Source organism: Phoca vitulina, unplaced genomic scaffold (assembly GCF_004348235.1).
Source record: "Phoca vitulina isolate PV1807 unplaced genomic scaffold, GSC_HSeal_1.0 scaffold15, whole genome shotgun sequence".
Lineage (NCBI taxonomy): Eukaryota > Metazoa > Chordata > Mammalia > Carnivora > Phocidae > Phoca > Phoca vitulina.
This window is the reverse complement of record NW_022589718.1, coordinates 27,016,618-27,042,605: the sequence shown is the minus strand read 5'-3', so window position 1 is coordinate 27,042,605 and position 25,988 is coordinate 27,016,618. Positions and strand designations below refer to the sequence as shown.

Below are 25,988 nucleotides of genomic sequence, written 5' to 3'. Positions count from 1 at the left end.
GAGGCCCTATTAGGTTGTCACTGCTCCCTCTGCTTGGTTTCAGTCTTTTTAGAACTATCCCAGAGATAATGCTTATTTTACTAGTTAATTCAACGATGCTGCATTTTGCTTCATTTTGATAAAGAAGTGCCTGCTGGTGACAGTAGCTAGGTAGCTGTTTTTATTTTATTTTTTTTTAAGATTTTATTTATTTATTTGAAAGAGAGAGTGGGCGCACAAGCAGGGAGGAGGGGCAGAGGGAGAGGGAGAAGCAGGCTTCCCGCCGAGCAAGGAGCCCGATGTGGGGCTCGATCCCAGGACCCTGGGATCATGACCTGAGCCGAAGGCAGACGCTTAACCGACTGAGCCACCCAGCGCCTGTTTTGGTGTTTTAATGGACCTAGCCTTTGGGTGGTTTTTCTCTTCACTGTACGTTGTTCTGTTGTAGGACTGTTTCCTTTATGTGTAAGGATTTCAGCATAAAAGGACAGGAAGCTGTGGGTTCGGTGAATAGGCAGCACCTTCAGCAGGGGCAGCTCGGCGCTTTGGGCTGAAGGAGTCTTTCACTCCAAGCTTAGTAGCCGGTTGCAGGAGAGAGTCATCAACCAGCAGAAATGAATTTAGTGGGGGGCGCCTGGGTGGCTCCGTCGGTTGAGCCTCCACCTTTTGATTTCAGCTCAGGTCGTGATCCTAGGGTTGTGAGATCAAGCCCTGTGACGGCGGACTCACACTCAGTGGGGGAGTCTGCTTGGGATTCTCTCCCTCTCCCTCTGCCCCCCTCCACAAACGCATGTGCGCTCTTTCTCTCTCTAAAGTAAATAAATCTTTAAAAAAAAAGAAATGAATTTGGTGGTTGAAATTTGAAACTTTAGTAAGTTTGACTGTGTTTCTGTCATATTTTAGTCTTCCGTACTGCGTTTGGTCAAGGTTTTTGCATCACTCTTAATTTCTACTCACTTTAAGAACCTGTATCCTATAAAGCTTCAGAGTTGTTAAAATTTGACTCTTCTACTAACATTTTGTGAAGTCCCTTGCAACTTTAACTTTGTAGCATCCCGTCCCCCCTTACTTTGTTAACCTGCCTATGCAAGTCACATAACGTCTCAAGAGCCCCCTTAGAATTACATCCTCCAGTCCGACAAGTCCTCCAGAAGATTTGGATTCGAATCTTCACGTAACTTTTGCACCTGATTTGCTGTGTGACCATCAGCAAAATCATAGTCCCGAGGGCCACCTTGATAAATGTTCTCTCATCATCTTGATGATTTGTTTCCCTAGACTTCATTTTCTTTACCCCTAAGAATGGGAGTAGCTGTTGTAGACATAAACAACTTGTACGTTGACATCAGGCGTTTGAGTCCCCCTTCTGCTCTGTCCTATCTTTCATGCTGTAATTTATCCCCAGAGAAAAGAGAGGCAGTGACCTAGCCGTGTCCCCAAGACGTAAAACCTCAGTGATGGTTATCCTCTTTCGGGAAATGTTAAATGTGTTCTATATTTCAGAAGAGGGACCTTTTATTTTTTTTGGATTTCTAAAACTCAGTTCTGAATGTAGTCATTGTTTTGTGGGTGAATGTATTTGGATTAACATGTATTTTTCCATGTAGATGATTTATACATGGCCTTACAAGGATGAGAATTTTGAGTTCTTTAGAAGGAATAGGCTTCATATACTTTAGAGTCATACGATAATGAATTCTATACTATGATCGTTATTTGTGTACAGATTTTCCCTCCCATCTACCCCCTGTGATAGAACTTGGTTCTCAAAAGCTGCTATAAATTAAGCTGATTCCTGCTCAGCTTTCACTGTAACTGCCACCAGTTATAGAAGCAGTATGTTTGGGAAAAAAAATGGAGGATTAAATCCACTGTCATGTTTCTCAAATGGCAGCAGTATATAAGAAAATGCTGATTGTTTGTGTTGTTTTATGATCACTTCGGTATCACTGAAATATGCCTGATTTCTTTAAAATTGATCAACCTCATTCCTTCCTTTCTTACTGTCTTGTGTTTATTTTTCACCGTGAACTTAGTGGTTTTCTAGCTAGGTTTTTTTTTTTTAAGTCTCCCCAAATAATTCACTGTGTAGGTGCTCTGCATCTTAGACGAACGATTTATAAATTATAATTATTATACCAAGGAAAATTTTGAATCTGTTAATTTGAGTTAAAATGTTATATGCCATAACATTTTTTAGGTATGAATATACCCATACCTAGGAGTTCCCTTTTGCTTTTTTAAACTTCATTTCTCGTCTTGTCAATTTAAATTCTTTTTTTAATGATTTTTTAAAATTTACTTATTTTAAAGAGAGAGAGAGAACAAGCAGGAGGGGCAGAGGGAAAGGGAGAGAGAGAAACTCAAGCAGACTCCCAAATGAGCACAGAGCCTGGATGCAGGGCTTGATCTCACGACCCTGAGATCATGACCTGAGCCCAAACCAAGAGCTGGATGCTCAACCAAACAGAGCCACCCAGATGCCCCTAAATTGTCTTTTAAAAGTTTATGGAGAGACATGATATCTGAAAAAGAGCCAGTCATATGTCAAATTTTTATCATACTGTTTTTTTAACCGCCTGCCACTGTGTTCCTTTACTAATATACTACAGTATCTTTTTCTATTTGGAACACCTCATTGATTTGCATCCCTTAAAAACCATCTAAGACCTGAAATTCCACCAAAAGCTAGTATACAGGAGGTTTTAAAGCTCAATTGACTGGATATACAATTTAACTAGAAATAAAGATGGAAAACCCTCCTTTCAATTCTTGCCAAGTTCATCAGAAGGCTTTTATTGAGGAGGTTAGGTTCAAGGCATTTGGGAGTGAAACTAGCTGCAAAATAATACGGTGTCAGCTATTTTACAATGGTAGCAAGGAAGAGAAAGACTGTAAGTAGTGTCGGATTATAAATATGTCCATTCTCCTTACAACTCAAGCCAGGGAACTGCAGAGTGCCAGCCAGCTAATGTAGTGTTCTATGTAGAGGTCCTTACTACCCTAGTGGAGCAAATAAAAAGTCAGAACTTTGCATCCCGTTTAATCTAAGGGTGGAAGAATGAAGCCCACAATTTTAAGGGATATGATTCCTTCCCGCAGTGGTACATTGGTATCCTTAACAATGGCAAAATTTACCTCTAGCATTTCTTGAATGTGATAATTTGAAAATAGCCTTTTCCCATCCTGAAACAGTTTCTTTCCCACCTCCCAATTTTTAAACTGCAAGTGTGCTTCTGGTGTTAGTCCACACAGAAGCCATGCCTCCCCTTTCTTTTTGTATTTAAGATACTATATTCACAGATTATGGTGTGACTAGAGCCAGTTTTTTTTCTATTGCTCTTCTTCATGATGGGTTCACTGACCCTCTCCTGTCTGAGTGCCTCTTTAGTGAAGCTGGAAAACAGCTGTCTGAAATATGGCTATTAGTTCTAGGGTTTCGCCAACATGTGCCTTGGATAAATTAAGGAGCAGTCAAAGGAAGTCCATAAATATGAATACTTTGCCAGTTGCTTTTCCATTAAACTCTGTTGGTTGAATGAAATTAGCAAATAATTATGCTGGTGGGGAATCTACTACATCCAAATGTAATATAATGTCTTCCTTTAACGACAGAGCTTTTTTCCTGTACACCAGATTAGTTTTTAGGGTAATCTACATTGCAAATTGGCCGATTTGCATGAGAACCATGCCTACTTGTTCTGATTTGTCAACACCTCTTTTTTTTTAAAAAAGTCTTTACCATTGAGCATGGGTGGGTAAGACCATCTGCTTGTGGAGCTCGCCCGGCAGCTCCATCACTTAACACATGAGACAGGGTACAGCTGTTTAATGGTGCTGAATGATTACCATTCTATTCAAAATTAATATTTATATATGTGTGCATAGAAAGCATGTGGTTAAACAGAAGTGATCTAATTGTGAATTAATGGCATTAGGTGTTCATTAATTAGTCCCCCCATGAACAATGAAGGGTAAAATAATGCTTTTCGCATACACTCCCAACTCTTGGCTTTTAAGATGAGTCCCCAGGGGTGATTATTATGCATGTGAGTAGTCCACTCCAAATGCATTGGTGCGTAGAGAGAAAAAAAAAAAAAATCACAGTATACCTGCCGTAAAAAACAAAGAGAAAAGTATCTATACGGTGATGACACATGCCCTGACTCTTTCCTGCCCCCAAAAGCGTGATCCTCTGAGCTGTGACCAGTGTAGGTACAAGCCATGCGTGCAAGCCTACAGGTATGTCTCTGATTGCACGTACCAGCATGTCACCCACAGGAACCACCACAAGCTATTGGGAGTGCTTGCTCAGCTGAGAGTGGGTTTCCTCCTGTACTTCGGAATGGTGACCCACAAACTTAACAGCATTCTGCTACAAAAAGTTAGCAACCTACATTCCATCATGTCTGCTCAGTACATTTGATAATGAGGAACAAAAATGAAAAATTGTCCACAAAATTGCAATGTAAGGTTAGAGAAATGCATGTAAAATAGGATATTTAGATGTCTTCGTTTCCAAGTAGCTCCTATAAAAAGTGACTTGTATTTATAGATATTTATACAGATATTTATACGCCTTCAGGAAATACTGACTTGCCTTGCTCAAGTACGATTACTAATGAGGGAACACACAATATATAAGGACAAGTTGTGATGTGTTCTTTATTCCCAAAAGCTGAATCACATTTTGATTGGGAAGTATGCATCTACGCCAGCAGAGGGTTTATGGGAGACAAAGAAGAAAACTTCTGGCACAAAAGTGGAATTATCCCCACTCTGGGAATTAGCCAGTTCACATAAAGAATGTTCCCATTAAAAGGAGACTATGTGGAGGAGGTAGAGAATAAGGGAGCTTATCCTGACATTATTGGGGTGGAGTGGGCCTTCATGGCTTTGAAGACAAAACCACTGGCAATTCCCAGCTCCTTCAATTAAAGTCAGATTTCTTTCATTCTTCAGAGTCTCTTAAAAGATACCAATTACTTGCATTGGTCCTTTCTAAACTCTTATTAATAAGATGAATTAATACTACCTAGTATTTATTGTTTACTATGTGCTAAGGTATAATGCAACGTTCTCTGCATACAATACTTTTTTAATCCTCACAACCTCAACAGATAGTAGCTGTTAAAATCTCCATTGAGGGGCACCTGGGTGGTTCAATCAGTTAAGCAGCCGACTCTTGATTTCTGCTCAGATCATGATCTCAGGGTCCTGGGATCCAGCCCTGTAGGCCTCCGTGCTCAACGGGGAGCCTGCTTGAGGATTCTCTCTCCCTCTGCCCCACCCCCTGCTCACAAGAACAGGTGTGGCCCTCTCTCTCTCTTTCTCGCAAATAAATAGCTCTCTCTCCCTCTCAAATAAATAAGTAAAAATCTTTAAAAAATTAAATTAAATTAAATCTACATTGGAGGAACGCAGGCTCAGAGAAGTTACCTAATTTTTTTATGGTTGCACAGCTAGTAAGTAAGAACCTGAACCCACAGGAGCCATCCCCAAGCCCATTCTCTTGAGCAATAGACTATGCTATCTCCTTTTAAATTGTTTTTGCACGTATGTGTATAGGGGAATAGGCAAAAATTAATTTGCTTCTGTGATAAAGAGAAATTAATATCTATGAACCTGTCACAAAAGACTGAATTTTCATAGAAACTGGTGCAGTAATAATGTCAATGATGTCTCAATAATAAAGTGTCAGTTCTTTTATTCAGCAAAGTTTAAATTATAGCTGATAATAGGACCCATGGTTTGCCAAAATAAAAGTAACAATTGCAGCAACAAATAACAGCTTGAGGAAAATGAATTTATACTGTGAGAGATTTAAGAAAATTGTAAACTATTTATTGAAAACTCCATATACCACCTTCCAGAATTTAAACTTACTTCCAGTTCTTTTCTCAGCTGAAATTAGTAGGTTAAATACCATGTATAGACATTGACCAGTGAAAAACACTCACAGTTTGTAGATGACATGTAACTAGTATCAGCAAAGTGAAGTGCTAAAATGCAAGTGGTAAACATCTGTGCATGCTCTTCTCTCACCCACAAATAAAGAAAAATTATTCTCTGTGTAAGTTGCGTTTGAAAAGAGCCAAGATTATCTATGATTTTCCCAAAATAAATTACAGTTTATCTTAGGTGAGTTAAAGATTGTGCAGTTATGTTTATTGTCTTCCCTGGTGTGTTCAAGAAAACTAATAAGAGGAAGACCCGATACATTTTACGTAATTATTTACAAGTTTTATTCTATAAATTTTCCTTAAATATTAAATTTTACACGGAGGCAAAAGCAATGATGGCAGCCCAGAAATTATATTCATTGCTATTGATCAGATCGGTAGGTTATTTTTATGGTTTCCTGCCACTCGACTTGTTAGTACTATACGGACATGACTTCAGTCATTTTCATAACCAAGTTCATTGTATCAATTTAAAGATCCGAATATTCACTGATGTAAAAAATGTTTGTGTTACAGTTTTTATTTATTAAGGTTGAGAGCTGTCTCCAGATAGTTTCGTTCCCAAATCAAGGTGCCGAAACGGACCTGATAATTTTTAAATCTAGGAAACCCTAAGAAAATGTGGTTTTGCTTATGTCATTCAGTGAGCTCTGCCAGGGAGTGCAGATCTAAAGGAGACGTGCGCTACCGACATGTTTATGTATGTGGTCCAGGAGATGAAATCCCACCACGTGTGGAGACCACAGAACTCCCGTATCACATGCTGAACAACACTCATCTCCGTGTAAACTGTGCACATGCCAACCTCAGTGAGTCAGCGTGCTGTCCCCATTCTGAGTGTCCCACGCTTCCTTCCATTATGTAGACGTAGTCCATGGTGAGGCACGAAATTCTAAACTGAGGGAAAAATACCAAACATTTTTCTACCGGTTATCTTTACAAAGCTTTGCAGCTTATGCACTTTTCCAGCAATGCTGACTTGATGAAATTCGGTTTATCTCATAGCCCCTTTTCCATGGAATCTCTTTTTTTTCTGGACTGATGTAAATCAAGAAAATATTCTTTCACTCCCTTGGAATGTCTTAGGGTAGTGTTCCAAACTGAAATACGGTATTTCGCTGGGGTAGGGCGCGTGTAAGAAGCCAGTGTATTTGTACAGATAATTTGTTCACCAAACTTCCAATCTATAAAAAAGAATAGAATATGTAAAGTTTCAAAAACAATTTGTTTGAGACAGGTTTTCAAAAATGCATTGCCAACATTAGGGGAGCAGAAGCTCTTCCAAACACATGTGCACACGTGTGTGTACACACACATACGCACACAAACTGGTTTTTTTCCCCACTGGCACACCTCACTTTCTAGTTGTTAAAATTCAAATTGAGTGACTCTTCTAAACAGGATAAAATATTTGTGATGTTTTATTCTAATCTTAGAATGAGAATTCTGTGGTGAGGGAGAACATAGTCTAGTAAGGGGTCCGAGTAAATTGTTTTATGACATTTAAAATTAGATCACTGCCATAATCCTTTATGACAAGGTAATCAGTAATTGGCAGTGTGTACCAATTAAGGAACATCAAACCAATGGGTGTGCAGCTTGCACACTGATTTAAACAGTTACTGATTGGAATAAATGGATTTAATATGTACTTATTTGCAGACTGTTGCTTTCCTGTCATCCTCCAGGAACTGGTGGTGAACAATCTAAGAATGATACCTACTTACAATTTTAATGAGATACTAATGTGAATCATTTTTTAAGTCTGGGTTATAAAGTATAAGGAAACACACGATGCTAAATAAAAATTTGTCCTCGATTCCAAGGACGTTGCGGTAATAGCCATAGTGAAGAATATGGCTGTGTTTTATTATGTACTCATCTGATTGAATTATCCTCTTTTGAAGACGGGCGCCTAAGATTTTATTGTTGTAATTAAACTGAGAAATATTTCCAGCTTCTGGATTCTGTGCTGTTTGCCTGCATCTAGGCTCTACCCAGGAGTCAACTCCGTGGCCCAGTGAAAAGACTGTACCATTTAATATGCTCCAACCAAGCATACTGTCAACAGTAGAAACAATGTGAATAGAATGGTTTGTAACTATATACATCAGCAACTATGTATACACAAACTATTTCTGTTTTTCCCTTGTGAGCTGTCTAATGGATATACAACCAACTTGGTTTGCCCTTGTTTCTTCTTTGTGTTTTAAGAATTCTTTTGACACTGAAAGGAAAGCAAATTTGGCATTGATCCCATTCTGTGTAGACCTCCAAATATCCCAGTTCTTCCCCCAAAGTGGACATATATCCTCTTCTGACCTCTTTTTTTAAATGAGCAACCTTCTTTTGGACTACCACTCAAAAGACATTTCTTATACAGAATTTATACCTTAACTGGAACTACTTCTGTTCTTTTATTTTTCAAACTCACTTGTTTTAATTTTTTCTTGGTTTTCTCCCTCAGTTTTAATATCTTGCAAGTTGGTTTTCCAAACTTTGGGTTTCTAGAACAGGTTCCAGCAATTTTTTTTTTTAAGATTTTATTTATTTGGGGCGCCTGGGTGGCTCAGTCGTTAAGCGTCTGCCTTCGGCTCAGGTCATGATCCCAGGGTCCTGGGATCGAGCCCCGCATCGGGCTCCCTGCTCCGCGGGAAGCCTGCTTCTCCCTCTCCCACTCCCCCTGCTTGTGTTGCCTCTCTCGCTGTGTCTCTCTCTGTCAAATAAATAAATAAAATCTTAAAAAAAAAAAAGATTTTATTCATTTATTTGACAGAGAAAGAGCACAAGCAGGGTGGGTGGCAGGCAGAGGGAGAAGCAGATTCCCCGAAGAGCAGGGAGCCCGATGCGGGGCTCGATCCCAGGACCCTGGGATCATGACCTGAGCCGATGGCAGACACTTAACTGACTGAGCCACCCAGGCATCCCCGGTTACAGCAGATCTTATCATAAAGCTTTCTTTAGTCTACATAAAGTACTCTCATATTTATGAAGCTGTGTCAATAGATTAATATTTTAAATTAGTTTGGATTTTAATACTACTTCCTGGTGTCTCCCTTTAATTGTCAGTGTTGAATTAAGGATTTCCACATTTTTTTCATCTTATTTTTTCATGCAACCAAGTAAATTTATTGACCATTCCAAAAACGGATGATGCTTCTAGTCTTACGTAGGTACATAGTTCTGATTCTTCTGAGTTGTGACTTTAGCTGATTATTAAGTGCATGGACTTTGGCCACAGACTACCTGGTTGGGATTTTGGCTTTGCCACTTGCTGGAATTTTGACCTTGAGAAAGTTATTTCACTGTACCTCCGTTTCTTCATTTATGAACTAGGGAAGATAATAAAAGTACCTATTACCCCATAGGGTGGTGAAAATTAAGTCATCTCATGTAAAATGCTTAGCATAGTTCTCAGCACTTAGTAAGAGTAGTAAATGGTAGTTATTGTTAATACTATTGTATGTAGTTAGGATGGATGGATGGATTGGATTGGAAGAGGGGAGAGGAACAGATGAATGAAGAGAGGGGAAGGATTTTGGAAACGAGGTATTGCTCACACATGCTTCTCAAAAAGCAGCGTCTGTATTTTCATAGAGTTTCTTCAAAAGCTGCAAACACATGTAAAATATACTAGAACCACCATAATAAGGACATTTAATCATTTTATTCAGCAGATATTAAGAATCCCTTATGAACCAGGCAATGGGAAGACAGGGATTAGCCTGGCCTTGGAGTTTACATTTCTAATGGAGGAGATTCACACATTCAGTCCTATATGTCTATATATCATTAAAGCCTTAGATTTTTATGGAATCTCTTAACGAATTGATCACAGCTAGTTCTTGTTTCTCCTCTTCTCCTTTCATATCTACCCTAGTGTCCATACTCCTAGACTTCTTCCATGACAAGGACTCAGTGGAAGAATCAGATAACTAAAGGAAACGGAGGGAGGTGGGTGCCCATAATTTTGATAGATCAGCAGATGAGGCAACAACATGTAGGTAGACTTTCCGTTGCTCTTCCTTTCTTGTGTATCCATTAGGAATTAAAAACCGTTCAAGACTAAATATGAGCAAAGTCCCCCCTACGGGACCTTAGACTCCAGATCCTTCCTATGGGGTACAGACAAGAGTAGATCATTTTGTGTCTACCTCCACCCATCTTCCCCAAAACACAGAGGGGAAAATACGATCATTAGGGGCTTTGAATAAAGGAATAATTCTTTTTAAAAAGAAATATCTAGAGGGGAGTGTGTGAAAAGAATACAGTACTTCTCATTTGCTTGGGTGATACTGGAGGCCTCTGGGCTACTCATATAATAAAAATATTCTTGATGACCCAGACTTTCTTCCACATCTACAATTGCACCGAATCTTTGCCCACATGAACCAGCAAGTAGGCCACGGACCTCCAAACCCATGGGCTTGAAACCCGAGCAGTCGTTTCATCTGTTATGTTCTAGAGATGACTGTGTATCTGAATGTATTTTGAGAGACAATACAGACCAAGAATTAGCTCTGACATTTAAAAGACAACTGCATTCTGCCATTTAAGTTAGGTCCACCTGGCCATTTCCCAAGGAAGCCATGTAGAAGACATCTAAGAGACAGTAGAACTACCCTCTGGCTTTGTAGCTATCTACTTAAATTCATGTTAGGTCAGGAATAATTGCAAAGTACTTCTGAGCAAGAAGAGGCATCATGACGGAGACGGTGCCCTTGCACACACTCCTCCATCTCTCTGTCTGTACTCAGTGTATCAGTGTTTATATCATAGGGTTGTGGGGAAGATTAGGTGAAAGCCTAATAGGGCTGAGAGCAGTATCTGACACAGAGTGAACCTTTATTATTATTTTCAGGGAACAGAGCTGGGATCAGAGTACTTTAGGCATGTCCCCTACATTCTTCTGAATCTGGTCTGGACCTGGACCAGAGCTAGAAATTTGGGGATCATTAATACATCAGCGAGGTGCTCACAGTCTGCAATTTATAGGACCAGAGCCCATGGAAGAGCTGAAACCACAGACAGCATTTTGTGTCTGTAAGCACGCATGCATTGTGGTGGGGGGCGGGGGAGAGTCCGTAGCTCTCACCACTTTTCTGAGACGTGAGACTCCAGAAGGATTAAGAATCACTGTCTTACAGGAAATACAGTAATTCTCACCCCCTGTGTCCCACGCGGGTCTTTTTAAAAGATAAAGAATTGAAACTCCAGGGAGAGTGTTTTATGAATACATTTTCCTGGAGAATAGTTTTCTTAAGAGGTTCCATCTTCTACATCTAGCACTGATGTTTATAAGAGTTTTCTTCTATAAAGCAAATTTAAAACTTCTGGTGAGTAGATCTAATAGGAAGGACTTTGTTTTAGTGTCAGAGCACACATTAGTTTCCAAAGCAGTTTTTTTGCAACTTAATGTGCATTTCAGCCATTGTTAGGTATATTAATTTTTAAATATACTGTATTATTTTTACGATTATTGTTCCTAATGGCTTCTTGCAACATGCCTGCATTTTTCTGATAATTTCCTATAGTGGCTTATGTAATGATGTTTTTACTGTAGCAATTATTATTTTTAATAATTATTTGAACCTCATATATCGACATCTCCTTTTAGCGTCTTTATTATTTAGAACGAGGCTTTTGTGGGATTGTCAGAAATTTTCATCTTCGAGGACAAAATATACGTGGTGGTTTTTACCCCTTTCTGTCTTGGTTTGAAACGGTCAGCCTCACAGTTATTTCCTATGATATAAAATGCAAATGACAAATCTTGGTATCTCTTTCTCAGTACGGATCCTGTTCTTATGGTTGGTTTTAACTGTTTGCAACATTTGTGTTAAATATTTTTAATATTTAAAGTGTTATATAACTTTACGTTATAAAGTTGACCTGCTGTATATTTGAACTATATTTGCTAATTTCATCTCCACTTTCGTTTGTTCTTTTGACCCAATGACAAACCTAACTTCACCTGTAATCAGTCCACTGTTTTGTATAATTGATTCTGTTTGCTAAGATAATAGGATTGGCTGGATTAGAAATAATCCATTCCTCCTTTAAAACTACTAATCCAGATCAGAATTAATTGCATTCCTTATTTTGGTTGTGTTAACCGAAGTGGACCACAGGTAAAAGGAAAAGACTCTCCAACTAAGATCTGTGTGATTAATTTTTATAAATTAAGAATTCCTTCAAAAATACTACCCTGTCTGAATCAGAAACTCCAGAATTTTTAAACAAGGCACTTTGTTTATGTTTAGATCATCAGTTGAGCTATTATGAGTCTCTACTAGATTATATAATGTCCACAAGGGATCATTGAGAAATCATATGCATGATGTTATACAATAGTACATTTTTATTTTAACATTTGAAAATAGAATTATTTTCATTAAGTTCTCATTTCAGAGTCGTACCTAGGAGTGTTTCTTCTTCACCTTAATTTCCCCTGCAATATATCGTCAATTAGTTATAAACACTTATGTTTAAATGCAATTCAAAAGCCTCTAATGGAATCCTGTGGCAACGTGAAGAATCCTTTTATATCCACAGTACAGATGTGTCAGAAGCATTTATGGTTTTGTTTATGCACATGACAGAACTACCAGATCTGAGTGGCTCGACTGGAAGTTAGAGTTTAAATCATTCTGTTAGGAGTTCGGCTATCACTTGCATGTGTCAGTAATGAAAAATCATCAACATAAGCATCTTTGAAAAGCAATTTTAGATCATTAAAGATGTATGAATTTTGACAAAGCAAGAAGATTTCAGGCTTATTAAGAATATATTCCGTCTCTATGCTGAGTGAGGGGAGACAGGTTGTATGCCTCCGTTCAAGAGGAAAGGTGTAGCCTAATTGTAACCTCATGAAAGATTAAATGGACAGGTACAGTAAAAGACTTCAGTCTTAATCCTGACTGTTCCTACAGAGCTTTTGTGAGAAACAGAGCTGTTCCAGGACGAATCCTGAAAAGAAACAGGATCTTAGGAGAGTCTGTATTTCATAATAGACTACATATGCGATACACCACTGTCCATCCGACATGTAGTCAGGGGCCACGGGGTAATCATTCTCTATAGAATTTACACATGCCTTTTTCATAGTATATTAAGTTTGCTCCATTTGCTCAAAGATTCTCAATTACTTCCTTTTTTTTCTTACTTTCTAGACATTAAAGTTTGATAATATGTAAATACACAAGTGGCTCAAGACAGAAGGTGAGGGCAGGAGGATTTCAGTGGGTTTATCTCACAGGTTGAAGAAAGACAGCATCAGAACACAAATAAATGGTTCCTCCACGGCTTCTGTGTTGTCCTTTTTGCCCTGAACCATGCAACCCTTACAAAACTACTTCGTTAAAAGCAAACGTTTAAAAATTAGCATTATTTTCTACCTCCCCCCAAAAAAGTTTATTTGTAACTCTCATCGGCGTAAATTTCGCAATTTCTTTAGTAAAAAGAATTGATTCCATTTGTTCTACTTAGCTATTAAAGTATAATCTCCAGAAGGATCAGGGTGGGTGCATTCCAGGTAATCTGTGAAAGGTAGTTGTTAGTTTACCTGCACACTTCTCTTGAAAATGCTGAGTATTTCCTGGAATCATGACCACACTTACTGAAACATGAATATATTGCAGTTTTAGAAGATAATGAAGTGCATCTCTGTCGTGTGATGTGAGTCTCGTGTTAGCTACAGCTCCTCGATTTGCATGTGAATTCTGAAAATTTCCTTGTCCCATGTGACACTTCTGAAATGTCTGTCTGTTCTTTTTTCCTTTTTAATTTCTCAAGCTCACTATTTGGATAAGATAGTTAAAGGTACTGTATCCTTGCTCTTTGTTGACATATCTAAATCTATATCCATATATACCCGTGTATCAGACTGTACTAGGTATGAAAATAGACTGTTTCTCATGCATATTTTTGTAAATTATAAATCAGGCTTACATTATGTGAAATGCCTTGGATTTAAAGTATTGAGACTTCAATGTCCGTGTCTCATTTTTATAATTTTGGGTTATCACAGATTTCATTCCTATGTAAAAGCATTAGTTTTCACTGGAACCAAAAACTGAAGATAACAGTACATTTGCTGTTTTTTGTTTGTTGTTTTTTTTTCTTTTGCCTTAAGATCTTCATTGTTGGCAATTCAGCTAATGAGCTTTAAATTCTATCTTGAAGAATCACAAATGCTCACTCTCTTATCACAGAATAAGAAATTGTCAATCTAAAGAAGATTCTGGCTAATATATGTTGAGAGAAGTCTCATTTATCCTTATATGGAAACTTCTTTGGCTTCTTCTAAATGTTTCAAAATATACGTGATATCATAATTTCTGTTCTGTTATTTTCTGAAAAAACGACAAAATTACAGTGCATTCTGCCAAACAGAAATGATAACTTTGCTCAGCAGAAAACAGCAGATTCTCGTCTCTTCAGTTCTCGTAGAAATAGGTGGAAAATATTTTTTCAGAAGAGAAAATTCCCTCTCCCTTTCTCCTCAGATTACCTATTTTCTATTCCTTGTTTGTGCTTTTCATTAGAATATGAAAATATTCATGGCAATATCCAGGCTTTCATATAATAACTCTTGTGTGCATGCAGTCAGCTGATGCACCTCTTCTTCAGTGGGGCAATTAAATCTTTCTTTTTCATTAAAAACAAAACAGAAAACATCTGGAAGGAAAACTGACCTTTTAGGTATTGGAAATCCATAGATACAGATGATAATTGTCTGAGAGAAAAGAAGCAGCAAAATTAATCTTCTCCTGACCTGCTGGTATCCATAAGTATAATTTCATTTTCTCCTGCCACAAGAGACTGTCAAAATAGTCTTCTTTCTCTTAGCTCTCATCTTAAGAGACAGAACGTCTCTTTGAGATATTTTCATTTCAAGTTCCACAGTGGAGGAGGGGAAGCCAGTATATGAATAATTCTTTTAAAATGACATAAAATAAACATCTTTAAACAGATCGTTCCCCTAAATTTTGTCACTGAAACAAGAGTAGCATTCTCATTATAAGAAGTTGAATAACCCCCATCGCTCTAGCAAGTATTTTTGGCTAGTATGTATTTTATGTCAAATTATAAATAATTCTGTCCAAAGAGATCTGATCAATAGCTAATTATTCTTAAAGTTTTGGAGCATCTATATCCTTGTTTCTGCCAGTGTCACATCACACTCATAGACAAGAACACCAAACTCTACCTAAGTGTCCATCCTCATAAACAGATCATGTTGGCCGCATGCCAGATATCATCAGTAGGAAGTGGCAAAAAATGTTTTTTTTTTTTTAATGTCATGTTAGACTGAAACAATTATAGATTTTGGATATATTAAATTATTTTAATTGTTTCCCAAATTTTCCCTCCTTGCCCATAAAAGCAGACAAGATAGGATATAAAGGTAACAGCATAAAAGCCTTAGGGAGATTGTCACAAAATATCACTCTTCGCTCTCTGTCTTGAAGCACGTCACTACCGTGTTTTTGTTCAGTCTATCAATGTTTTATTGTGGTCCTTATGGTATTTCATTTTGTCCGTCCTAAGTAATAAAATATGCACAGCTATTACATTTAGTTGGAAATCCTGTCGGTCCTGTCCCATCCGTATGCAGCCTGAATCCTGATGTTTGTTAGAATAGATGCTAAGCTGCTTCACTATTTCCTGGGCTTTGCTTATTCTGTGAAAAGGAATGTACTCTTGGCATAAAGTATAGTCATCAAGACTGGCCTATACTTTGTGCAGTTATTTAATGCACTGTAATTTCACATGAATGTACGGCAACTCTGAGGCCAGATAAAATTAATGTTCTCTTTTTAACATCGTTCACATCCTCATACCTACTTCCATGCTTTTGAATTTAGAGGGAATTTTTTTAAGCAACAAGGTGCTTTAAGAAGGCATGTCCTAATGAGTAGCCGATAATGTCTACAACAGATTAAAAATCTATACCAGGGATTCTGAAATTGTCTTCTCAAGATGCTTTTTGACACCATACAATCAACCTTGTTGCTTTGCTAAAGGGAAAAAAAAAAAAAGTTAATTTTGTCTGGCCTGCGGCTAGTTAGTGGATCGTTGCATATATTTCTGTCCTGCACAGGTAAGTGGTGTCTCAAGGGTCAGGCCAATCAAAGATGCCACTTGGATAAGAATTAGATTCCTTAGAGACTGTTGCTGTTTCTATCCATGTGCAATTACAGTATTTGTGCTGTTTACAAAGGCCTGTTCCCACTAAGTGTCCCTTATCTGTTTATCTTAGGTGCAAAAACTTTCAATACTCAAATCACTTGTGCTTTCCTTCTTTGTCTCCTTTGACAGAGGGTTGTCCTGGGCTGTGCAACAGCAATGGAAGATGTACCCTGGACCAAAACGGCTGGCATTGTGTCTGCCAGCCAGGGTGGAGAGGAGCAGGATGTGACGTAGCCATGGAGACTCTCTGCACAGATAGCAAGGACAATGAAGGAGGTAAGAAATGCTGAGTGTGGAAACAAGTGCGTGCCAGAGCACAGGTTTATAAGTGACATAGTTATCTGGTGCCAAAAAAAATCAGATCCCCATAGATTAGATTGATTGAAAAATTTATGAGTGCTGATCCAGTGATTTTGCTCCCTATTTTCCCTGAAACAAATGCAAGATTATTATCATTCAGGGAAAAGGCAAGGTAACCAAGCTACTGTATAATGTCCATTGTTCTCCATCGCTTTTCCTAATCTCCAGATGACGATTCTCCTCATCACGGTATATACGGCCCTGTGAATTGGGAGCTCTAAAGCAATGTTTTAATAACTAAACATTCCAAAAGATGCAGGGCATTTCCCAAGCTCTTCTGAAGAAAGGCACGGGTGGAAAAAATAAAATAGTAAAGAAAACAGCCTCCTTGAAGCTGTACTCCCGGTGTCTATTTATCCTAAACTTCACAGCCTGCTAAAGGATTGTGATATTCCACCCAGTGCAGGCCCTTGGTTAAGAAGTAGTTCTTTCCCCTGTTGTGCGCGTTTTCATTTCAAAGAATAGAGAGTGAGAGCCGGTGATTTCTTCTCCAGTGATGGAATGGGTGCCCCCGATAGCTGCTCGGTTTCGGCATACCTTTAGGACTGAGTTTTTAGAAGGGATTTAGTTCCTCTCTGGGCCTCTGTGGCCACTTGCTCTGTGCATCAGGCTGTGTTTCCCCACGCCGTCCTTCGTTCCGTCTGCTCCCTGGGAATGTCCACAGGAGCAGTAGTGTTGGTGAAGAGTGCAGATCTTCACTCTACCTTGTACCTATGTGACTTCACAATTGCTTCATCTGTGACATAGGAACAAAAGAGTTTTTGAAAGGGCTAAGTGAGAGAATGCAGGACTTAGTACATTGCCAGGCACATAGTTAAGTCATAAGTAGGAGCTGCTAGGACTCCCGTTTTCCTTTTGCTTTCGTCTTGGCTAGCTGAAATTCACAGGAGGTTGTCAGGGAAGGTGAACAGTCTTTTCTTTCCTTCCTAGTGTGGATCTAACTACTGTTCTTTGGGAAGGAGAGGGACTAGAACCGACCCTCAGCCTCCCCTCTTCCAGCTCCCCAACGCACATGCGCACATACTACATGCACGCGCACATGCGCACATACTACATGCACACGCACATGCGCACATACTAGCACGCACGCACACACGCGCGCACAGGTATGAGCACGCACACACGGACGCGCATGCGCACGCTAGCCCACGCCTACCGTCGTTCTCAAACCAGATGTTATTTGTGTCTCGTCTTCGGCGCAGCGGGCTGCCCTTCTCCCTTTTAGTTTCTAGCTAACTGTTCAATTTTCCCTATTTTTTTTTTTAAACTTGGGCTGTCAAGAAACCGGAGCCAAAGCTTCTCTTCCTTTTCGTCCTGATAGATATGGTCGTCCTTAGCCCTCAAACCTTTTCCTGCGCAGTGATACCTTGTTGCCTCAACTCCCCCTTAACGGTGCGCTTTGTAGAAATGGCAGCATTAATCCTCCCCGACCGCAGCCCAGATGGCAGCTTTCCTCATTGTTTTTCCCCAAGAAGCCCCTGCCCCATTGTTTTCTATTGCCTAGGGAAGAAGGGGAGCTTCTTTCCCTCCTTGATCGTATATTCCAGATTTTGTCTTCTAAAAGGAGATTACACTGAGGTGGTTACAAACTCTCTCAGAGGGAAGCAGACTGCAGGGCCAGGTCTGCAGAGACACGGCAGAGTAATTCAGGGGCTAATCAACTCTTTAGTATTGTTATCAGCTAAGGAGGTTTTTCCCTTGCCTCAAAATTTATCAGCTGTGAATTGGCCTGTTCCCCCTTTGTTTATTCTTATTAGCATGAAACTATGCTATCTCTAGGCTTCCGTCTCCAAGGGGAAATCTGAGCCAATAGAAGACCTCCTGTGGGTTCTTTACTTATTTCATATAAATAATTTGTATTCTTGTTCCTAACCTAATTTTGTTGATCTTCTGAGAAGGAAACTCAATGCCAGCTGTATTATATCCTGAGATCATACCCCGGCTGCCTCATAACCTAAGCTAGAGGGTTGTTTGAACTTAAGCATGGACTGTGTGAATAAAGGCAATATTTTCCACACCAAACCCCAAATCAAGGCATATAATCTGGCCATTAAGGCTATCACTGGCATCATATGAGGTCAGTAGAGCAGAATGTTTAAAATAAGACCCGTGCATGCCTAGCCTTGGCTTCTAAATATTTCTTCTTCAACTCTTTCCGCACCTACAGAGTCAGCCTCCCTCTGGGCTGAGCCATTTTCCTGCTCATATCCCAGAACTCACTCTGATGGTGACGTTGCTAAGATCAGCAAAAAGGCAGGTGAAGAGCCGGGAACCGGTCACCATTAAGTGCAGTGTGACCGGGACTGGGGTGTCAGACCGTGAGTGTCTGCTGCCTCATTTTGTAGCTACTGTACAGAGTGTCCCCCTGTCAACTTCTGAAAATGGCCCCGTCTGTCTCACAGCTACTCTACCACAGGCTTCTGCTTCCTCTCCACAAGGATATCCCTCGTGTTTGTTATTCTCACCAGGAGAGACTCTTGGGTGGCGCGTGATAGAAATTCCACTCAAACGGTCTTAAGCTTTTAAAAGAGAAAACCTTATTAGCTTATATAACTGAAAAATTCAGAAATAGCTGCACCTAGGTGTTTAAACAATGGTAACAGAAATCTGGGTTAATTCTTCTGTCAGCTCTGCTTTATTCCACGTTGGCACCATTCTTTGACTGTCTCTTCCTCAGAATGACCCCCCAGCAGCTCTGGCTTTTACATCGCACCGCATAATAACCCGCGAACAGGGAGACAGCCTTTCTCAATGGTTACAGGAGGCCTGGGTCTGAGCCTGACCTCGTCCCCTGGCCAAAGAAAAATTGACATTCTATCACCAGAACAAAGGGGTATGGATGCTGGATAGGCAGAAAAACAGATTCTACTACGGGAATATTAATAGTTGTCCACAGCATTTAGTCTTAGTATACCCAGGGAATATACTCCATTAACTATTTCATATAGCTCATAGACTTCTGTTACTCTCAGGAGAAATTCTTCTTCTATTCTTTATTTCCTTCTTTCCCCCAGAATTATAGCCTTCTCACATGAGAACAAGAAAAGCAGCGCCGAACCTCGATACGCTTTCCATGACCCAGGTTGGCAAAGCACTCTCCAGTTCTCCCTGCATACTTTTATGAGCATCCTTGTTTTTACCTAGCATACCCACTGAGAATCTCATTCAGTAGAGGGTTTCTTGATTTTAAATAGCTCCCCATATGGTGGCCCCACTATGAAAGCATCAAAATGCAAAAGCTTGCCAGAAGCAATTCTACCTTTATAACAACTTAAGATACTTATTAACAAGACAGTTTCTTGGGGCGCCTGGGTGGCTCAGTTGGTTAAGCACCCGACTCTTGATCTCAGCTCAGGTCTTGATCTCGGGGTTGTGAGTTCAAGCCCCGTGTCGGGCATGGAGCCTACTTAAAAAATTTTTTTTAAATAAATAAATAAACAAAATGATTTCTCCAAAATATGTTACCATTGTTACCATGTTCCCATCCTCCTAGTTAGAGTTCCTTTTGACATCTTGCTTCCCCTGTCTGGTCTTCCAGTGGATAGCTCCCCTGTGGGTTCTTAAGGCATGGGACTCAAGCCCTGTCTTAGAGATTGGGTGGTTGAGGACACAAAAATACCAACCTTTATGTAAGAATAGGGGCATGCCAAAATACAATGCCAGGTGTGATCCATCTTACTTGTAATTAGATAGTTATTTTTTTGTCCTTCAGAGGTATTAGTTTGTGGGAATATGTCAGGAAGATGGACCTAGAACCGGCTTTTTTTTTATCTTTTTTTTTTAAGTGGAGGCTGATGATAATGAAGAGGAAAGTACAATTCAATTGAGGTTATTCAGAAATTAGAAAGATAAAAACAGGAGAGAGAGGGAGACAGAACACAAACAGAAGTTTCAGACTGCAAGAAAATGTGGGAGTGCACTAGCAGTAAAACCCAGAAGTGGAAAAATGAATGAAATGTTAACGTAAGCAGCAGAATGAGTATGGCGAGTGGGCAGGGCCATCTAAGTTTGGAGATTACCAGATGAAAATAAGGAACTGTTTGAAAATAGATTCCTTAAAAAATCCTAGCAGGAAGATGGGACTACTGTGTTCTCCAAACACATATTAAAATAAAATTTAAATAAATAAAATAGAGAGTACCAGAACTGGGAAGAAAGGGGGGATGGCTTAAAAAAAGAAGGAGAAGAAGAGGAAAAAGAAGCAAAAGGAAGGGAGGGAGGAAAAAAGGAAATTAGGAAGGAAGGAGGGAAGAAGGAAAAGAGAAAAGAAAAGAAAAAAAGGATTATAGGAGATCATAAGTACCTCCTGAGAAAAGATTCCAGATATCAGAACATAGGAGTGGCACTCAGAGTCTCAGAGCAATCAAATATGTTTTCCTGGTAGATCATAATCTGGGGGGAAAATTACTCCCGAGTTTGTAAGACTTTACGGGCTCCCACTTTAGGGGAGAGACTCGGGTTCGTCTGAACCCTTTTGCTCTGCACGGAATTTTTAGAGCAGTGTCAATTGCATTCGAGGAACGAGAAGTCCAGCTTGTGCCCTCCCGCACAAGGCACTCCAGTAGTTTCCCGATAGTACACAAGGAACACGGGGCTTTACCACTATACCAGAATAAGCTCCGGGGGGAGAGGAAAATCAGAGCCACACAGGCTGGAACTAAAAGTCCTCCCTATAATTCACAGCCAGTACCAGTAGCTGCTACTTCAGGTTTCAGAATATAGAAATGGGCAGGACCCGGGATGTCTTCAGAAACAGGTCTCTTTGATCCACGTGTCTCCGCCTTAAGAACCTCTGCATTAATGGCGAGAGTTAGAAGTAGTAACCACAGTGTACAGTGAGTGCGTTCGCATTGTCAAAGAGTTAACTTGCTGTGCATATTTCTGCTCCTCCTTCAGTGAATTTATAGGCACATTTATGTTTTTAAACTTAAGTGCGATAGGTGCTGTTCTAAATTTGATTCTGCCAAAGAATCTATCTTTTTAGAGATTTTTTTCAAGCCAGTACATAGAGGTCTACCTCATTCTTTATAATAGAAACCCAGATGTAGTCATTAATCTTACCACTACTACATTAATAATAATTATTAATAATAACCTAGTTGTTTCTTTTTTTCTTTTCTTGCTCTTAGTGTAAAGACAAATATGTAGCGCGTCTCTGTGTCTCTGTGTGTGTGTATCTGCATATAAATCCTTCTGTGAATGTACAAGGATTTCTTTTGGACAGATTTTAAGAAGCGAAATTCCTAGGTTAAGGGGTATTTAAACTTTTAAATTTCATAGCCAAATCGCCGTGCAGGTGGGTTTTGCCACTTGTACTTCATCAGTACAAGAGTGTTTATTTTCTCCGTGTCTGTAGTCTGTACGTAATCATCGTACACAAACAAATTGTCCAACAAGTGAAAAGTAGGAATGTTGTCTGACGGGTGAAGACGATTCCATTTTTATTGTTTTAATTTGCATTTCTCTAATTACTGATCCAATTGGTGATCCTTATACATGCTTCTTGGCCATTTGTAGTTCTTCTTTTTCTAATTATTTATTTCTCTTGCCCATTTTTTTCCCTATTAGTGGCTTGACTTTTCCTTTTTAATTTTTAGGACTTCTTTGTATATGCTACTTATTAATTCTCTGTTAGGCGTATTGCAGGTATTTTATCCCAGGTTTTCACTTCTCTTTTAACTTTCTGAAGGTGTCTTTCATCATGTAGCAGTTTTCATTGATATGAGGTAAATTTTGATGAGGTGTATCTTTTCGCGAACTCTGGGTTGTGTGTCTTCAAAAATAAATAGGGCCTTTTCCCTTTGAAAAATCATACGTAGTGTTTCATATCATTTCTTCTAATGCTTTTTTATAATTGTGTGGATTGGTTAATGTCAAATTAATCAAGAACATTTTAAAATAACTGTTGGGGTAAAAAAGAAACCAGAATTCAAGGGTGAGCATAGTACTGAGGGTTGGAGAAGGGTAAGAAAAGAAAACCAAGAGGGTGTCTCTGCTGCACCTTTAAGACATCATTTTGATCTGTTTCAATCTAATTATCTCTAGGAACTGAATCCATTCTTCCATTCTTTCAGCAAATACACTGTATGCTGACTTGGTGCCAAGAAGTGTACTAGATAACTGCAGATACAGTGGTGAACTCAGCTCTCAAGGAGCTTCCTGAGCCATTGCCTGAGCTGCTGGCTTAAGGAATGGGGAGAGGGGATGGGGGTCCAGGAGTAGGGAGCTAGAGGTCTCCAGGCAGAGGAAACAATAATGATGAAAGCTTTTAAAAGCCCCACGGTAAGGAGTTCTAACTACTCAGAAGGCAGTAGAGGACATATTTTAGCTAGAGAAGTGAAGTCATCAGATCTGATTTCTGCAAAGATGACTCTGACGGAGGTGTAGAGGATGAATAGTGGGGACAAGGCTGGAACCCGGGAAACCAAACTATTGTAGAGATCTCCTCGAGAGATGAGCATGGTGGCCTGAAGGGCGTTTTCAGTGAAATGGAAAGAAAGAGACTGATTCAAGATATATTTGGGGTGAAGAAAAGAAGGACCTGGTAATTGATTAGGTGCAGAGGAAAAGGAAGAGAGAAGAGGAGTCAAGGATGACACTCAGGTCTCTACTTTGAGAGACTGGATGGGTGGATGATGGAACCATTCATCGAAATAGGAAATAATAGAAGAAAACAACGTGTTTAGAGGAGATTCAATATGCTGTGCTTTAGATCCACTAAGTTTTTGCTGCCCGTGTAATATCCAGATGGAAATATCTAGAAGGCAGTTTGTGGATTTGAAGTGCAGAAGAATGATCAGCCTGAAGACGTATGTGAACATAGAGACACACACACAAGAAAAACAAGAATAGTCAGAAAGCCAAACATGATTCCGATTCAGAAATAAATGGATTTCATGCATATCACGGAATGGTGACTTTAAGAAGTAATGAAAGGCATACCTATACACTTTGAAAATTCTGAAGTCTACAGATAAATTATTCCATCAGAATTTCTATGTGTACCTCTAACTTGGAATAGGGGAAAGGGGCTTCCAAATACTGTGGGGAAAGGCGGTGGACATTAATTATCTTTTGAGTAAAGAAGGAAAATTCATTGAAAGGAAATTCATGACTTTTTATCCAGTCAGTAAATCAAGGTTTTGAAAAACAGGTTCAGGTATCCATAGCTACTTGAAAGAAGCAAGTGAGTTTTGACAAGCAGATCAAAGCCAGCATAGGAGTAACCTAGGAGAACACCTGGAGTCAGAAGTTTTAATAATCTGGCAAAATATGCGTTGTCTAAATTTGCCAGAAACAATGTCAAGAATGCTCGGAAGAATACAAGGAAATCGAGCAGGGTAGAAACATTAAAGCAAGACCAGAGGCTGGCAAGCTATGACCTCTGGGGCAAAGGCCGTTTTGTAAATAAAGTTTTATTGGAACACACCCATTCATTTCCATAATGTCTACGGCTGCTTTAGCTCTATAAAGGTGGAGTTGAAAGGTGCAACAGAGACTGCATGGCCCACAAAGCCTAAATTATTTACTATCTGGCCCTTTGCAAAGTAAGTTTGCCAACCACTGTTATAGTCCAACAAAAGCCTAAGGTAAGATGAGAACATGTTTTAAAATGATAACTAGAGCAATAATGTTCAGGATTGAGTGGACAGAAGCATAAACCAAATTCTCTGCTTTACATCAGAGTACCACTTATATTGCAAAGAAAGAAAAGCTCTTAACTGATCATTGAAGTTATTATTCAGTGGGTTTTGAACACTTCTGATTTTTTTTGATTTTTTTTTATGATTAATTCTATTAGATATGATGTCTATACCAGTATAAATTTATACCAACTGATATTCCTGGTACTAAAAGGAATCTCAGTGATTTCGAGAAGCTATTCCACAAAGACAATTTTACTACGGTGTACATTTGGGCAAGTGGGTAATCGACTTAGTTGTACTAGATAGCCCTAGCTATATAAGCACAAAGAATGAAAAATGTTTTCTCAAGTTATAGGGAGCCAGATTCATAACCATCCGTCACTTGCTTGGGCAAGTTACTGATAAACTCTGCAGAAAAATAACAAACTGTGTGTCCCTGCATCTTGGCTGTTGAAAATGAGATTCTTTCTCTGATTGATGTTAGCAGAGAGGCTTGTAAAAATGCATTTCCAACTGATTAGTTCAGAAGGTGTCAATCTCATGCAGTTTTATGACCTGCAGACTACATGCCAGACGTACATTTGCTTTTTATAAACTAACAAAGATGAATGACTAAATTTGAGCATTCCTCTTTGGCAACTGCACCATATATTGCCTAAAGGGAGATACTCTAGTTGTAGTGTGGGGGGAAGAGAGGACGAGGGCATTTAACCTTTAATTTATAAGATTAATGAAGATATAATAATTGGAAGTACTTTCTCTAGTGAGTAGTTTCTGTTTAGGTTAAAGAATGAATGTAAGGGAAAAACCTGCAAGAATATAAAATATTTGTGTTAAATGATTCTCCCAAGCATCTGCTCACCCATTCAAAAGTCATGGAGTAAGAACTCTTAAATATATCATAAAACACGTAATTGAAGATTCCCTATAGTCTCAATATATAATCATGGGTTGTTACTGAAGGGGTTTTATTTTTTAATTGGTTTCTTTTGAGGCCAGAAATGATACTGGAGCAATAGTTCAATAGTCTACTACTTTAAAAATCCAAGTCTTAATAACTGCTTCTATTTCTTTGAGAGAGATAGAGAAAAAAATATATACAATGTATTGCATTATTATAGCTTTGTGAAAAGTAAGCCTGCAGCGTAGTTTTATCTTCCAGAAATACAGAGAAATATTTAGACATTTTTCATCTTCATGGCCTTTTGGCTAAGAAAGTAGTATTTTGATAAATTTATATAAAATTTCAAAGCTCAGTTTCATTTGATTTGCTTAAAACATTTAAAATTTTTATCAAAGGAATAAAACTACACTTTCAAATAATTAACACATTTTAAAAAATATAACAGCCATCTGCATAAAAATGTAACTATCATAAAGGAAACAATATATAAGAAGATCTGCCTGTCAGAAATTCTGACTCATCGTCATAACAAAAAAATTAAAATATTAATGTAAAAAGGAGTCCAACACCATAAATTTAATTCACATATTCACCTCTTAAGCTTGTTTTTCGACTACAAGGGAAATAGTGAAGAGATTTTTAGTTGCTGTCTCTAGATAAACTAAGTCTCTTTCGGTTTTAAGTGACAGAAAATCTAACCCAAACAGGCGTAAGGAAGAAGAGAATAGCTTGGCTTCTGTAACTGAAAAGCCCAGAAGCTCAGGTGCAGGTTGTTGCAAAAACCCTAAAGATGCCACGATGACCTCTTATTTTTCTCTCCAGCTCTGGGCTCTGCTTCTTGAATGCCGCGCTGCCAGACAGGTTCTCCTGTAGGCAGCAACCCCAACCTCACAGCCTTACAGCTCCAAGCCTCGGGGGGGGGGGGGGGGGGGGGGGGGGGGG

The 25,988-nt window shown here is 39.1% G+C and overlaps 1 protein-coding gene across 3 annotated transcripts in view; it reads left to right on the top strand.

Annotated features, from left to right (window-relative positions):
- TENM3 (teneurin transmembrane protein 3) overlaps positions 1-25,988 on the top strand; it is a 2,501,300-nt gene that overhangs the window by 2,406,513 nt on the left and 68,799 nt on the right. For all 3 annotated transcript variants that reach the window (XM_032413691.1, XM_032413693.1, XM_032413692.1), the window contains 3 exons: positions 13,737-13,763; positions 15,331-15,351; positions 16,266-16,412. In XM_032413691.1, coding sequence (XP_032269582.1) covers positions 13,737-13,763; positions 15,331-15,351; positions 16,266-16,412 — 195 coding nt within the window. The remainder of the gene's footprint in view (positions 1-13,736; positions 13,764-15,330; positions 15,352-16,265; positions 16,413-25,988) is intronic.